A 14,113-nucleotide genomic window follows, 5' to 3' on the forward strand; every position below is an offset into this window, starting at 1 on the left:
AGAAACCTTTCACCAAATGGCTCAATATGCTCCTGATAATGTCTGGTTTTATTCCTGATGGAGGAAGGGGGAGCCTAAGGAAGGCAGCAAGGTCAGCTCATGAAGGAAATGCCCTGCACTGAGTGAAATTCTGTCATCTTCAGACAGATTAGGACTGAACACGAGAAGATTTGTGTCCCCTCAGCTTTAGAAGCATATTTTCTCAGATGTGATTATTTTGAGGAATAGAAAAACTACACAAATCCCAAAATATCCATGACTCTTTTAAAAAAATACTCTTCAGACCCTTCCCTCCTAATAAAACACAGAAGGACCTGGAAGGGTTATGCATTCAAGCAACACCTTTTCTGTAAATGACACTAGAAATTAGAATTAGTGCTCTGTCTCTTGAAACAGCCACTGCACTCTATACAGTGTAGAAAATATCTTAAAGCACAGAGTGAAGTTCTGTTTCCTGCCCCACAGATTTATTGGCATGAAATTCAAGGAAGTGAGATTTGAGGATTCATTATTTGAGGATTGCTACTTTGAAGATGTGAGATCCACTGAGACCTTCTTTGAAAACTGCACCATCATCTCTACTGTCTTTTATAACACCGGTAATGGGATTCCTGCTGCGGTGTCATCTCTGTAACTAGGAACTTTTTTTATCAGAAAACTCTTTTATTAGAACTATTTTATCTGCTTTCTGGGAGAAAGGATGTAGGGATCTGTGTGTTTAAGTGTGTGCTGGGTAATGAGAGTGATGCTGGAGGAAAAGAGTGTGATGCAATTGGAAGGAGACCTCAGGTGGCTCCATCAGTGATTTTAACCCCATGGCTTCTGATGTCTCTGGGTGCTGTATGGGAAATGCCAAATTCTGTGCTCAGGCAGGTTAAAGTAATTGCAAAATTCTCAGCACTTTACAGCTCTAGTCAGTAAAACTGGCATAAAATATAATTTCAAGCCACCGGCAGTTGAAGATCATCATCAGTAAAATAAGTCGCTAATTTGTATCAAAAGTCATTAAAAATTCACTTTAAAAAGTCACTAACTCTTAACTTCTACTCTAATAAAGAACAAATGATAATGCTATGAAAACCAAAGCCTGCATTGCCCTGTCCTTGCGGCATGGGGATTCTGGTTCAGTATACTGACTATACTCCACAAATAAAAGGAGTGTATGAGCTTGCATCTGCCAGGAGCCAAAGACTCAGCTAGAGTTTGCCACTCTAATGAATTTCCACTGAAATAAATACTCCCTGGCCATTTCTATTGGATGAGAAATTTCTTTGTTTTGGTCCTTGCTGTTGTATGAGGACAGTTCAGCCAAGCAGGGTCAAGCCTTTGCCTCTTTCCCTCACAGATCTCTACGAACATAAATTCATCAACTGCAGGCTCATCAACAGCACCTTCATGAAGGAAAAGGAAGGCTGCCACATTGACTTTGAGGAGGACAATGATTTCCTGATCTACCTGGTCAGCTTCCTGGGCAGCCTGTCTGTGCTGCCAGGAAACATCATCTCTGCTCTGCTCATGGACAAAATCGGGAGGATAAAGATGATTGGTGAGTGGGGATGGTGGGGATGGGGCAGGACAGGGTGGAGCTCAGCCCTGCTCAGTGTGTCTGCACACTGGCATGGCTCTGCTGGCAACAAGTCATCCCCAAAACAAAAGGAGCAGAAGGATAAGAACTAGAGGGTTAGGCAGGTGAACAAATTACCTACTCCCCACCTCCTCACCCTTTTTTTCTGTGTGTCTGTAACATTTTTTTTAATTTATTTTGCCTTTTGTGTCAAATCCTGCATGTTTTTGCAGTATTCAGCAAATCAGGGTCAAAGCTAAAAAAGGAGCTCTTGGTCCTGTTGAGTTGCTGCTGAAGTCCAAAGCTTCTGTATAAATAAATGAACATTTTGCTTGTAGCAATGAATATTCACAAAGGTTATTTGATGTGGCAGCTTGACAGCCTAGGAGTTCCCTTTTTTGGTTTTTCCTCTGATTTTCAAATGATTGCACAAGCAGCTTCAGAGACCATATGGTAAATTAACTGACCATGTCACAGCCAAGACAGGAGGCACCCTTTAGCATCATGGGAATAATTTATCAAGTTATCACCTTATCAGCTTTATGAATACTTTGGGAATTGCTGGTGTTGCAGCCTCCAGGGTTCAGACCTTGCTCTTATCCCATGATATGTGAATCATACCCTGAGGGACAGCCACAGGAAGGTAATAAAATCAGGGATGTGGCTCTGGGGTAAGGGATGAATCACTCTCTTGAGCTCCTCTCTCTCCTCTGAGAACAGAGGGAAGGTTTAGCTCAGCCTCACCTTCAGACAGGTTAAAGTAGAGCAAGATGAGCATCTCAGGAATTTACACTGAGGGAAAATGAGCATTCATGTGGTGTATTTAAAAAAGACCCAAACACACCAGACGGTCTGGGAGAAATAAATTAGAAGAAGTTGAATGAGAATCAGATTGTCCATCCTGCAAACATGTCAGTGTTTCAGCATTTTCATCTGGAATTGAGATGACAGCTGGAGCCCTAAATGCTTATTTCTCCTGCAAAAAGAAGAGAAGGGGACAAAAATTAGTAATGACATGCTGAAATGCTTCACTATGGAATTTCCAATTGAAAGAGCCTTCTGGCATCCCACCTGTATCACTCTGTGGAACATATTATTTCTGGTCAGCTTAACAGGAAAACTGAATTTCTCCTTTGTGTTGTGTGCCTTCCTGGGGCTTCAATTCGTTTTTATCACATCCTGCCAAACTTTCTCTTGTACAAAACAGCAGCGCTCTTTGTGCCCTCACCAGTGCTGGGCTGGGCTTTTGCAGTAGGGGGAATATCCACACCACACTGTGGGGATGTGGTCTGGCCTTGAACCATGGAGAAGTGGACAAGGAGTCCTGCACAGCAGCTTTTCATAGGCAGGCCACTGCAGGATGCAACATAATGTCCAAATTGAAGCATTTTAGTTACCCTTCAACATCCAAATTATTTTGGATGACGCTAAATTGACTCCAAAACCACCAAAAAAAATAGAGAAAATTGTTTGCTTTCCTGGTAATAAATGGAGATATTTCAGTGATAACAGAACATTCTGGTGAAAAATAGTTCGATTTTTCCCAAATTTCATCTTTCAGTTGAAAATTCCCAATAGGTTGGAAAGCAGTGATGTAGCTATTAATATTTCTGAATCTGAACTGTGCCTAACTGAGCATGAATGCTCTCACTTTCTCCCTCGGTGATGTTCATAAAATTATGGCTCCTGTGCAAATGTGCCATGAAATCTAATGATGTTCTTATAATTAAAAGAGACCTCAAGTGCTTCATACAAGTGACTGTAAATTATCCTAATTGGGACTAGAAATGTGTCAAGTGATACGATATGAAATGCACAAGCTTATCACTTGAAACCCAAGTTGAAAAACCTTCAAAATGATGCTTGCTGCTCATTGACTTTCATGTTTACTTGCCTCTGCTCTTCCTGGGTCCATCTGGAAGTCTGAGATGCTGGAAGCCTGCCTGGAAAAGCCTGTCTTCACAGTCTTTGTAGAGCAGGACTATCAGCAAGATCACGTGGACATTGAGAACGCTTCCAGGCTTGCTACCAGCATCAGAGAATGGCAGATAGGCAGCATCAAGGTGTTTTTGGATCCTCAGAGATTTAATACTTACTGGGATGAAATGTCATCACTTGAAAGTCATCTTTAACAAATGTATTTGCTCAGCTGTTGTCACTATAGGACACGAAACAACACGAGCGCACACGCTGCTGCTCTCAAGGTGAAGGAAAGGGAAGTTTATTTTCTGACTCTAACATTTATAGTTTTCTAAAAGTGACAGTGGATTGGAGGGTGAGAGTGCCACCTCTCCAATGGCACTGGACAAACCAACAGTCTATCAAATTTCTCTTTTTCTGTAAAAGAACGCAAAACCACACGTTATTTACAGAAATGTGCGAGAAAGTTTGCTACAAGAGCGCAAACATCAGAAGGCTTAGAAAATCTTAAAAAATGGTGAAAGTGCCACCTCTCCAATGACACTAGACAAACCAACAGTCTATCAAATTTGAAGAGAATAAAAGAATGCAAAACAAAAAGTTATTTACAGAAAGTGTGCGAGAAAGTTTGCTACAAGAGCACAAACATCAGAAGGCTTAGAAAATCTTAAAAATTCAGGGCGACAAGCTGCGGACAGGGGAAGAGTACAACCAGGCAACAAGCTGTGCCAGGGTTTTCCTGTTGGTTTCCCCCCGCAGGCGGCTCGATGCTGATCTCAGCCGTGTGCTGCTTCTTCCTGTTCTTTGGGAACAGCGAGTCGGCGATGATCGGCTGGCAGTGCCTCTTCTGCGGGGCCAGCATCGCCGCCTGGAACGCCCTGGATGTCATCACCGTGGAGCTCTACCCCACCGACAAAAGGTGCTCAGAACACGTCTCCCTGAATCCCCACCCTCTGCCTAGTCCTCTTGGTTCCCAGCGAAAAAAGCTGCCCTAGAGACATGTAGGTGGGGGAGCTGTGTATTTTTATTTATTTTACTTTCACCAGTCCTTCAGGGCTGTGTAATCCTGGGTCAGAAAAGACATTTGCAAGCACAGTTCTGCATGTGTGGCAGGTTGAACACAGGGACCACGTGGACATATGGAAATTACGGGCTGATAAATCAAAGAATCATAGAACCATGATATCACAGAATGGTTTGGGTTGGAAGGGACCTTTAAGGTCAACTAGTTTAAAATGAAAGAAGTACTCTGTCATTTCCATGGATGTGTATGGAGGTCTGGCCTCTCACACTGCATCCCCATCCTCTCGTCATGGCTCATCACTGGGGCAGCCCTCCCATCCAAAACCTGGAGAAAACCATGTACACAGAGTGATCTGGGACCTGGGGAAGAGCAGAGGACTTCAGGACAATGTCCTGTGGGTTAAATCTTTCCTTACATCATCATAAGCCCCTTTTTGCCTTTTTCAGACTGTGGGGGGAAGCCAGAAATGAAGGAGAGGGACTGTACATTAAAAGTAGTGGGCTTTTAGCTGCTGGGTGAAACAGAATTTAGGGGAGAGCTGTGGTTGCTTCTCTGATGACAACCCAGTCCAGGCAGCCCTTGGAAGGGCTTTGAGGAGATCTAGAGCAGATTTTGTCCTGCTGGCTTTGGGGAGGGCAAAGGCTGACAGAACGGGCCACTCAAGGGCCCTAGAGTGGGTCACTCTATGGAGAAGGTGACATGAAAAGGAGAAATGAGTGCACACAGGCATTCTCCTCATCCACACAGACCCACAAAACAGCTGCATCTATTTATCTACTTATTTATTCCACCCAGTTTTACTTGCTAGAAGCATAGCCTGGGCAACATAGGAGCATTCACAAAATTACTCATCCAAACCTTGTGTAGCTGTGCCAGAACCTGTCTCCCAACCATTGCTTTCTGCTTTTCTTCCCCACAGGGCAACAGCCTTTGGCATCCTCAATGGGCTTTGCAAGTTTGGTGCCATCCTGGGGAACTCCATCTTCTCCTCCTTCGTAGGGATAACCAAGGTGGTTCCCATCCTTCTGGCCTCCTCCGCTCTGGTTGGGGGTGGCCTGCTGGCTCTGCGCCTGCCAGAGACTCGAGAACAGGTCCTGATGTGAGCAACAGAGGCTGTGGGGGCTTGTGGGGGGTGGGGGCACATGTAGGAGAAGAACAAAAAGGAGCCATGTCTGGAAAGCCCAAAACGTTCATTCTGTACTGTTCTGTCGGTACCTCAAAGCAAGACGGCAGAGGGAAAGAAGAACAAAGAACAACCCGCAGGGATTTAAACAAAACCATCGTTCCTGACCTTATTACAGCCACGACTGGTGCATGCAGCCCCCACATGCCCCTTGCAGAGCTTGGGTTCCACCCTGCCTGTGCTGGGAGCCCACCCTGACCCTGTCCATCCCCTGCAAGGACACCAGAGGCAGACAGCAGCTCCGTGCCCGCATGGAGGACAGACAGGAGGACAGACCAGACCCTCCTGCCCTGCCCAGCCACCCACATCAGCTGTGCTCAGAGCATCCAGGGAGGGCGGGAAACAAACCTGCTCTAGGTGAGCTCCAGCTAACAGCTGCAGATGTGGCCACTGGCCCCAGCTGTCTTGATTTTGGAATTACCACTCCACCCTGGAAGAGTGAGAGTCCTGATTTCTCGAGGATGTGAGGGTGGGTGCTCAGCTGTCTCAGAAGACTCAGAGCTTCAAAGCCCTTTATTGTCTTCACTTGGGCACAGGGAATTACTAGACACCTTCTTGCTGTGGAAGAGAAATATCTAAATAATTATATATATATATATATATGTGTGTGTATTTACACCTACTTGCAAACTTACATACACCCATTGAAGTGATCAGCTATTAAAATTTAGGATTTCTAATTTCTGCACCCTTAAGAGGATTTTAAGAGTGGCACCAAAACCAAATCCCAGTAATTCAAGTTTATCAGGAGTCATGACCAACTCAGTGACACTTTGTTCTTTACATCAAGATACCAAATATTTAAATGTCTTAGTGGCTGGGACTATATATTTCTATAATGATTAAGAGGGTTTTTTCCTTACAGCTTTCACAGAGGAGAAATTGATATGATATTGGAGCATTCCACAAACCAAATGTGTACATATTATCCAGTGTAAATAGGGGATTTTTGCCTAATACCTAGAGAATGGTAACTGTGAATTTACCAGCATTTTAGCCATATTATTTGAAGAATATGATGCTTGATTTTCTAATATACTTGGGTCTCATTGAAACACTGTAAGCACAGTTACTTAAAGCCATTTAACTTGTTACACAGGGAATGCACACAGCAAGCTTTCACTGTACAGAACATTAAATTCCCCATTAAGTGGCACAGTTTAGCTTGATATCCTGTGGAGAACATTTCTGAAATTCGTGTGCCCTTTTTATCATACCAGTTAAGTCCTGTTGCACCTAGAGGCAAAGTGAGTTGTGTATTTAGGGGTGTGTTTTCTTGGGAAACCAGAAGGAAAAGCACCCTATTCAATAGCACACCAGTGCTCACAATGGATGAGATAACACTAATTATACCCTTGCAACAAGCTCAGCAACAGACCAGAATTGATCTGAAACCACCACATAGTGCAGCTAATTTGTCAAACCAGGATATTTTGTGACATAAAAATGTTCTTCTGTACTTTTGCTGGTGATCTTCTCATTTACCTTTTGTTGGATCTTTGTTGGTTTTTATTTGTTTTCTGGTTTTTTGGTGATTTTTTTTTCTTTTTTTTTTTAAGAAAACCAAGCAAGGCTAGGCTGAGATCCTGCAGGAGTGATGTCTTACACCCCTGCCTTTGGCTGCACAGGCACAGCCCCTTGCACTTGGGCACCAGGACCAGCCCAGGCTGCAGCTGTGGGACTCAGCGTGGTGCTGCTGAAGGACACAGCAGGGTTAGATCACAAGCAGCAAATCCTTGCCAATGAGGCAAAAGCCCCTAATGAACATCACTTTTATCATTGTGTCAATCAGGGATAAACACTCATGGATCAGCTAGGCTACAATGGGCTGTTTGAGATTTTCGACCTTTATTCTGAGGTTTATGAAATTGATGAAATCACAAGCTGCTGTAATAACTGAGCTTATTATGCATAATTTCTTCATTTTATGGGTAGCTTAGGCATTTTTTTATTATTATTTATTTTATTTGTCTTCAAAACAGCAAGGTTCCTTCTCTAAGGTAGGAGTGAATGTAATTATGTCCTTTGGCAGCAGTTCACAGCTTCTGTTCAGAATCACAGCCCAGAATGTGGGTTTTTTCTCTAAGAATATCTGGTCCTTTTGCATGATGAGAAACAGTTTAAATATGTATTTTAACACAAAAGGTCACTGTGACCTTTAGGTTTCATTCATTTTGTTGGGCTGTGCTTGCCAATTACCACATTGCAACTGGACAGAGGGGGAGAAATTTTGTTTTTCATTTTCTGGACTGTTCATTTGTGCAGCTCTGAGGAGCTAGAACCTAATTGTCTAAATATTTTTTTTTTGCATAACATTCCTATTTACATGTCACCCAAAGCTCACAGCAAACCTGTTTGTGTTCTCCATTGACATTTTGCAGTGACATTAGTGACATCATTTATTTTGCAAAACTTCCCTGTTAATTTCCAGAGAAGGAAAAAATTGAAATCATGAGGAGATAGAAATGGCAAGGTAATATTAGGAAATATTATCCAATATGAGAAACCTTTCTTCCTTATAAAATGACTCTTTCACAGGCTGCTAGACCTTACCCCACAGACCAGCTGGGACAAGGTAAAGAGTAATAGGATCTCATTGTCAATGCCACCTGGAAATTCTTTGCACCCTAAAATCCATGGGTGAGTCACTTAAGGGCTAAGGGATATTGGATGTGTTGGGAGAAGGCTCCTACCCCTGCTTGACCAGGGAGTTTGCGACCAACAGGAGAGAGCAAACACACAGAGATAAAGGATTGTTGTCCTGAGATAAAGGACAGAGAAGGAAGAAAGGAAAAGCTGAGGAGAGCTCCCATCACCCAGCTGAGACACACCTAGGGTTGGACTGAATGGATTGCCATTGTTCTCAGCTGAAAGGCAAAGGGAATAGGGGGACCCTGCCCAGGCCCTGTGCTGAGCTGGAGATGACTTGCCCTGGACAGTCCTGCTTCTTCAGGGACAGAGAGATCCAGGGCAGCAGCTCCAGCTCAGGCATTGCATGTGTGACACCTGGGCTGGCATCTCCCACCCAGTTCAGTGGGGACAGGCTTAGTCAATATTCCCAAAGTGTGTATTTGCTGTCCTTGCCGTGGTGTAAATCAGTGTAGGTGTCACACTGCTGCTCTCCAGAGCAAAACAGCAGCTGGGTGCAGCCCCCTCTTCATCGGCTGGGGTTTGTTTTGGGCTCAGTTTCAAGCCTTGGCCACCTGCTACGCTTAGCCTCAGTCATGGATCCTTGAGCCTCAAGCAAGGGAAGATTTCTCCTCAGGCACCTCCTCTGATGGCTCAGCTTAATTTCTGCTGTAAAATCAGCATTGCTCCTGCTGCTCAAGGGCCAGCACATCTCCTCCCTCAGTTCCCCTGCCCACATCTGCCACAGGGAGCTGTCTCTGTCTGGGATACACTGGACCATCCACGGAGAAACCTGCTGACCACAGCTCCCCTGATGGTCTCTGCACAGCACCATCTCCATGGGTTTGTGACCTTCACTGCAACAGGGACACAGAGGAAGGACCAGGGCAGGGGACTTGCCTTAAATCCCAAAGATCTCTTCTAGAGGACAGCTGGATCTCCTCCTGCAGTGTGGCACAGCAGGACAGCCACTTAGCCAGGGACATTGTGGCATGGGAAAGGTGAATTTAGGGAACCCAAACTGGCCTGCTGTGGCTTTGTGGTTCCAGCTCTACAGCAGTGTACTGGGAGGAGTCCATTGCTGAATTTCTGAGCATGCAGACACTGGCTTTTATAGGAACACCAAGCACTGTTGATACTATTATTAAAGACCAGTGGTGTTACAATGAGAGTTCTGCCTCCTTGTGTTCCCTGTTGATTTACAGGTTGTGGTGTTGTGATTTATTTACCCCAGTTGTGCAGGACAGCTCCTGTTACTGCCTTTGGCTCTGCTACATCCTAGAGGTGGTGGCTGCAGCTTGTGCTGGGCGGGGTGAGCCCCTCCTTGCCCATATCAACATCACTCTTTGAAATTCCTTGAAATGCTGTGGGACTTACAAATGGTGGTGTATGGGATCTTTTGGACCATGAGGAGGGTCAGTCTTGGAAAACCCACATCCAGTGGCAGAGGTTCTGCACACTGGGAAGGGCTCAGGCACTCTGATGTCCTTCAGTGATGCTGGGGGGGCACTAAGGGATGTTCCCCAAGCCTGGGAGTGGTCCAGCCCCAAGGCTGCCTCCGCACAGGGGCACAGAGCAGGAGCATGGAGCTGAGCTTTCTGCAGATTCCAGGTCCCTTCCAGGTCCTGCTTTGAGACCTCCAACAGCAGAGTATTCTCTGATGCTCTTAAGGAGTCCTTTTATATTCCCTGCTCATGTCCTTTGACTTTCAAAAGGAATCACAAAACCTGAGAGGATATTTTTAGGTTTATGTAGATTTGAGCCCTATGTATTTTATTTTGCATTAAGTTTCTCCCTCAGTTTCTCACCCTTACATTAGCAAATGCTGCTTTTAGGAAGAATCAAGCCTGGGAACCATGAAGGAAACAAAATGAAATTAATTTCTTTGCTGTATGTGATACTAGTGCTGTATAAATGTACACACACTGCAAGTTCCACTGTAAATAACACCTGGTGTCGTGCTTTAATGGAAAGTTTCATTTAGATGTTCTGTCAACTCTGTGTGTGAAATAGCCAATTCCAGTCCCTTGGTTCCTTTTCTTCATTTTAAACCTTCTTTTATTTTTTTATTTGATCTGTGTCTGGTCGTCACTGGAAATTGCAGCTGTTCCAATGGATTTGTTTTTGTTCTCTCTGTCACATTAAAAGGCTGGAAGAAAAAGAATGGCTCTTGTAGTGTTTGTGTTTAATGAACATTTTGAGCCTTTTCACAAGGGCTCTACTGGGTAACTTTGTACCCTGACACTGTAGGGGCTTTCTTTGATGTTTGCTACTTGTTCATCCTCCTCCTTTCATACAATCCCAACTCAATTAAGTCTGCCTTCTATCACAATCCTTTCACACCATGGACTACCAAACACAGGACACAAGAAAATCTTTACCCTGAGACATTTTCTGGTAGGAGGAAGCACAAAATATCTCCAAATGCTGTGCAAGACCAAAAAGCTAAACTCTGCTTTGTGACAGGAATGCCTCCCCAAGGAAGCGCTGCTTTTGAGGCTTGGTACACCCTTTGACCACAGTACACTCCCTTCTCAGATGAATTTCTAGGCATGTGAACTCTTTATTTCTATTTGCAGCTCTTTGTATACATCTAACTGTGCAGGCCATGCTTTCAGAGCAATGATACAGACAGCAGCAACTGCACAGGAAAGGAGCTCATGGCACAAGCACGGGAGGCTGGCTGCCAGAATATGGGGCTTATGCATGAATTTCTTTATGCAAAACATTAAATGCAGTAATCTCACTTGTCCAAGGCCCACTGAAGGGTTTTGATTTGAGTCAGCTCTAGCTCATGGTTGAGAAATTTAAGCGCTGAAAAGCTGTTGGGTAAATCATTGATTACACATCCACTGTAACATGTTAAAGGTAATATGAAAGCGAGAAATAAAGAGCCAGAAAGATTGAAAATGTAGTAAAGAAACCATGAAGGTATTTCCATCATCAGGGGATGGAACCAGCATTTTCCCTCAGCTTGGGTTCAGCTGATAGGACCTGTCTGGGCTGGGGTTTCACTGGGTGAGTCAGAGCCTGCAGCAGAATGGGGTTGGTAAGGACTGGTCTCAGGTGGGAGTCAGTAAGGACTGGCCTCAGGTGGGAATCAGTAAGGACTGGCCTCAGGTGGGAATCAGTACTGGTCTCGGTGGGATCTAAATGCTAACTTCCATGGACAGTAAGACTGGCTCAGGTGGGGAGACTGGCTCAGGTAGGAGTGGACTGGTCTCAGGTGGGAATCAGTAAGGACTGGCCTCAGGTGGGAATCAGTAAGGACTGGTCTCAGGTGGGAATCAGTAAGGACTGGTCTCAGGTGGGAGTCAGTAAGGACTGGCCTCAGGTGGGAATCAGCAAGGACTGGTCTCAGGAGGGAGCTGCCAGCTGTGAATTTTGCAATGCTCCTGTCCAACTGCAGAGTGCAGAGCAGCCTTCCCTAAGCCCTTCTGTGTGTTCAGCCTGAAGGAAAACCTGCATCAGCAAACACCATCAGAAATCATTTTCTACAAAGTGAGTTCTTAGATAAAGGTCAGAGATTTGCACTGAAAGCCTTGCAGGTGTTTTTGAGTTGTTCTTACTCCAGGCTAGTTGACATTCTGCATAAGGCTGAAGTCTCAGTAAGCAGAAAAATCCCATATTTGAATGTTCAGAGAGGGTTGCTGACAAAAACAGTGCAGAAAAACCCCTGACTAATTTTAAAGTAGGGCACAGGGAATTCAAAAGCAGGATTACATGACACATCTGCCTGAGATCACATAGGATGGACTGGTTGGTAAGAAAACCTTTGCAAATCTGTGTTCCTGCTTTTCCACGTTGATATTGCTGCCCTGACCATCATCATGTGGATTTTCTGGCACAGATTCTCGTTGCTACTAGTAAATGACCCAGATTCCCTGGATGTGCAAGTTCATCCAAGCTGTCACAGAAGGTTACCTGGTGGAGGAAGAAGGCTGGAGATGGCAGTCTTAGCAGCCACAAAATAAATCCAGCAATAGGTCTGAGTGATGATTCTGTGTGTGAAGTGACTTCATATTAGGAATGTGATTTGAGTCAGGTTATGGTAAAATGGCAAATCATTTTACCAGTGCTCCTGTATCTCAGATCCTAATTTGGGGACTTTAAAAGTAGAGACCAAACTTGGCAATCTGAGTTCTCATTTGTTGAAAAGACAAAGGAAGGGCAAAACTTGGCCAGGTCCTTGTGGATAGGAAATGGAGCCCTGTTTTTTCCAGCTTGGGGCAGAAATTGTTGGAGACTGAGCAGCCTGCCAATGCACAAACCTTGGTCAGATTTTGGGGCTGATACTAAGAGAATGTGTCCTTCTCAGAGAAGTTTTTTGTGAGCAGGTGATTACAAACCAGAAAAAAAGTTAAAATTTTTTTTACCATTCTCAGTGAGCAAGGAGAATTACCTGAAGAACTTTCAGCTACCATGGCCAATGCAAACAGTTAGGGGGATTATACACAATTTTTAACATTTTAAATGTACAGAGTTATTACTGCCCTGACCCACATAGTACCATTTGAAAATAATAGAAGTCAGATTTAAATTTACTGTTCAGCACTTCTTTTTTCACCTACAAAAATGTGTGTATATATACATACATACACATATATGCACACGTATGCACTTGTATGTAAAACTAAATGATTGCACTTGACCTTAGTGATGATGCCCGAGGTTTTTGGGGGATTGAAAGACCAGGAGATGGCAGCAGTTGCCCACGACATTGACTGGTCTCTGCTCACCAGTGACTGCTGGAGGCTGTGCCCAGGACCCCCATCAGACAGAGAAGGTGCTGCAGCAGTGCCATCAGATGCAGCTCACAGGGCTCTGACCCTCAGCGAAATCAGGGAAAAGGAGGTAACAAAAAGAAGCAGCGACTCAAAGTTTAGGGAACAAACAGCTCTGACTAATGCCAAAGCTCTTGGAATGCAAGTTGTGCAAAGCTGAAGCAGAGCAAATGTAATTATGGGGGAGAAAACAAGGATTTCTGCTTCAGTGGGCTAGTGCAATGGTTTTCAAGCTTTCTCAGCCTGCACATCCTGAGTGTTCTCAAGGGGAGACGTAGATTCCTTGTAATAATGTGGAGAGAGTGCAGGTAGAGGAGAAAAGCTGTGAACTGGGCAGTGCCTTCCCTGCAGGGCTGCAGCAGTGGTGCCTCCTGGGGCAGCCTGCTGAGATGCTGCAGGGATGGGCTTTGTACATAAGGTCTCCAGCCCAGCAAATCACGATGAGATGTCACCAAGGTTGTCTCATAAGTTCCTCCTCCTCCAGGAGGCAGAACATTCTGCAGTTAAAATTTGGGCTATTAAAAGGAGAATTTGGGCTATTAAAAGGAGAATTCTCACCACAGAGGGGTTTGGTGAACCCCTCCCACATCTCTGTATGAGGAATGTAAGGCAGGGGACAACACAGGTATTTGTAAGTGCTTCGCTTATCACCTCAAAACAACCTGAGGCCACAAACCCTCATGCTTTCACTCTATGGATGACTCAGATCAGAATTCTGATCCTGCTGGGAATTAACCAACTAAAATCAACATTGCAGCTGTCCTGCCCACAGCCTCCAGAACCCACAGAGCCCAGCCTGAGGATCATGATCCTCTTCAGCAGGGCTTTACCCCAGCCTTAGGAGATCACTCCCACCACACCTGGATACAGCTGAGGTCCGCCATGGATTTTGTGATGATGTTTTCGCTCTGAGAACCACAAGTTTAGAATTCCCTGCAAAGCTTTTCCTTCACTATAGAAAATAAACAAAAGAGCTACGCATTAAATACAAAGAGAGCTAATAGCAAGGA

General features: G+C 44.6%; 1 protein-coding gene across 2 annotated transcripts in view; it reads left to right on the plus strand.

Annotated features, from left to right (window-relative positions):
- Nucleotides 1-10,465, plus strand: part of SV2B (synaptic vesicle glycoprotein 2B) — a 65,871-nt gene extending 55,406 nt beyond the window's left edge. For both annotated transcript variants that reach the window (XM_030955622.1, XM_030955621.1), the window contains 4 exons: nt 466-599; nt 1,346-1,546; nt 4,244-4,403; nt 5,428-10,465. In XM_030955622.1, the coding sequence (XP_030811482.1) occupies nt 466-599; nt 1,346-1,546; nt 4,244-4,403; nt 5,428-5,611 (679 nt within the window). In that variant the 3' untranslated portion in view covers nt 5,612-10,465. The remainder of the gene's footprint in view (nt 1-465; nt 600-1,345; nt 1,547-4,243; nt 4,404-5,427) is intronic.
- Nucleotides 10,466-14,113: the final 3,648 nt, after the last annotated feature.

Source organism: Camarhynchus parvulus, chromosome 10 (assembly GCF_901933205.1).
Source record: "Camarhynchus parvulus chromosome 10, STF_HiC, whole genome shotgun sequence".
Taxonomy (NCBI): Eukaryota; Metazoa; Chordata; class Aves; order Passeriformes; family Thraupidae; genus Camarhynchus; species Camarhynchus parvulus.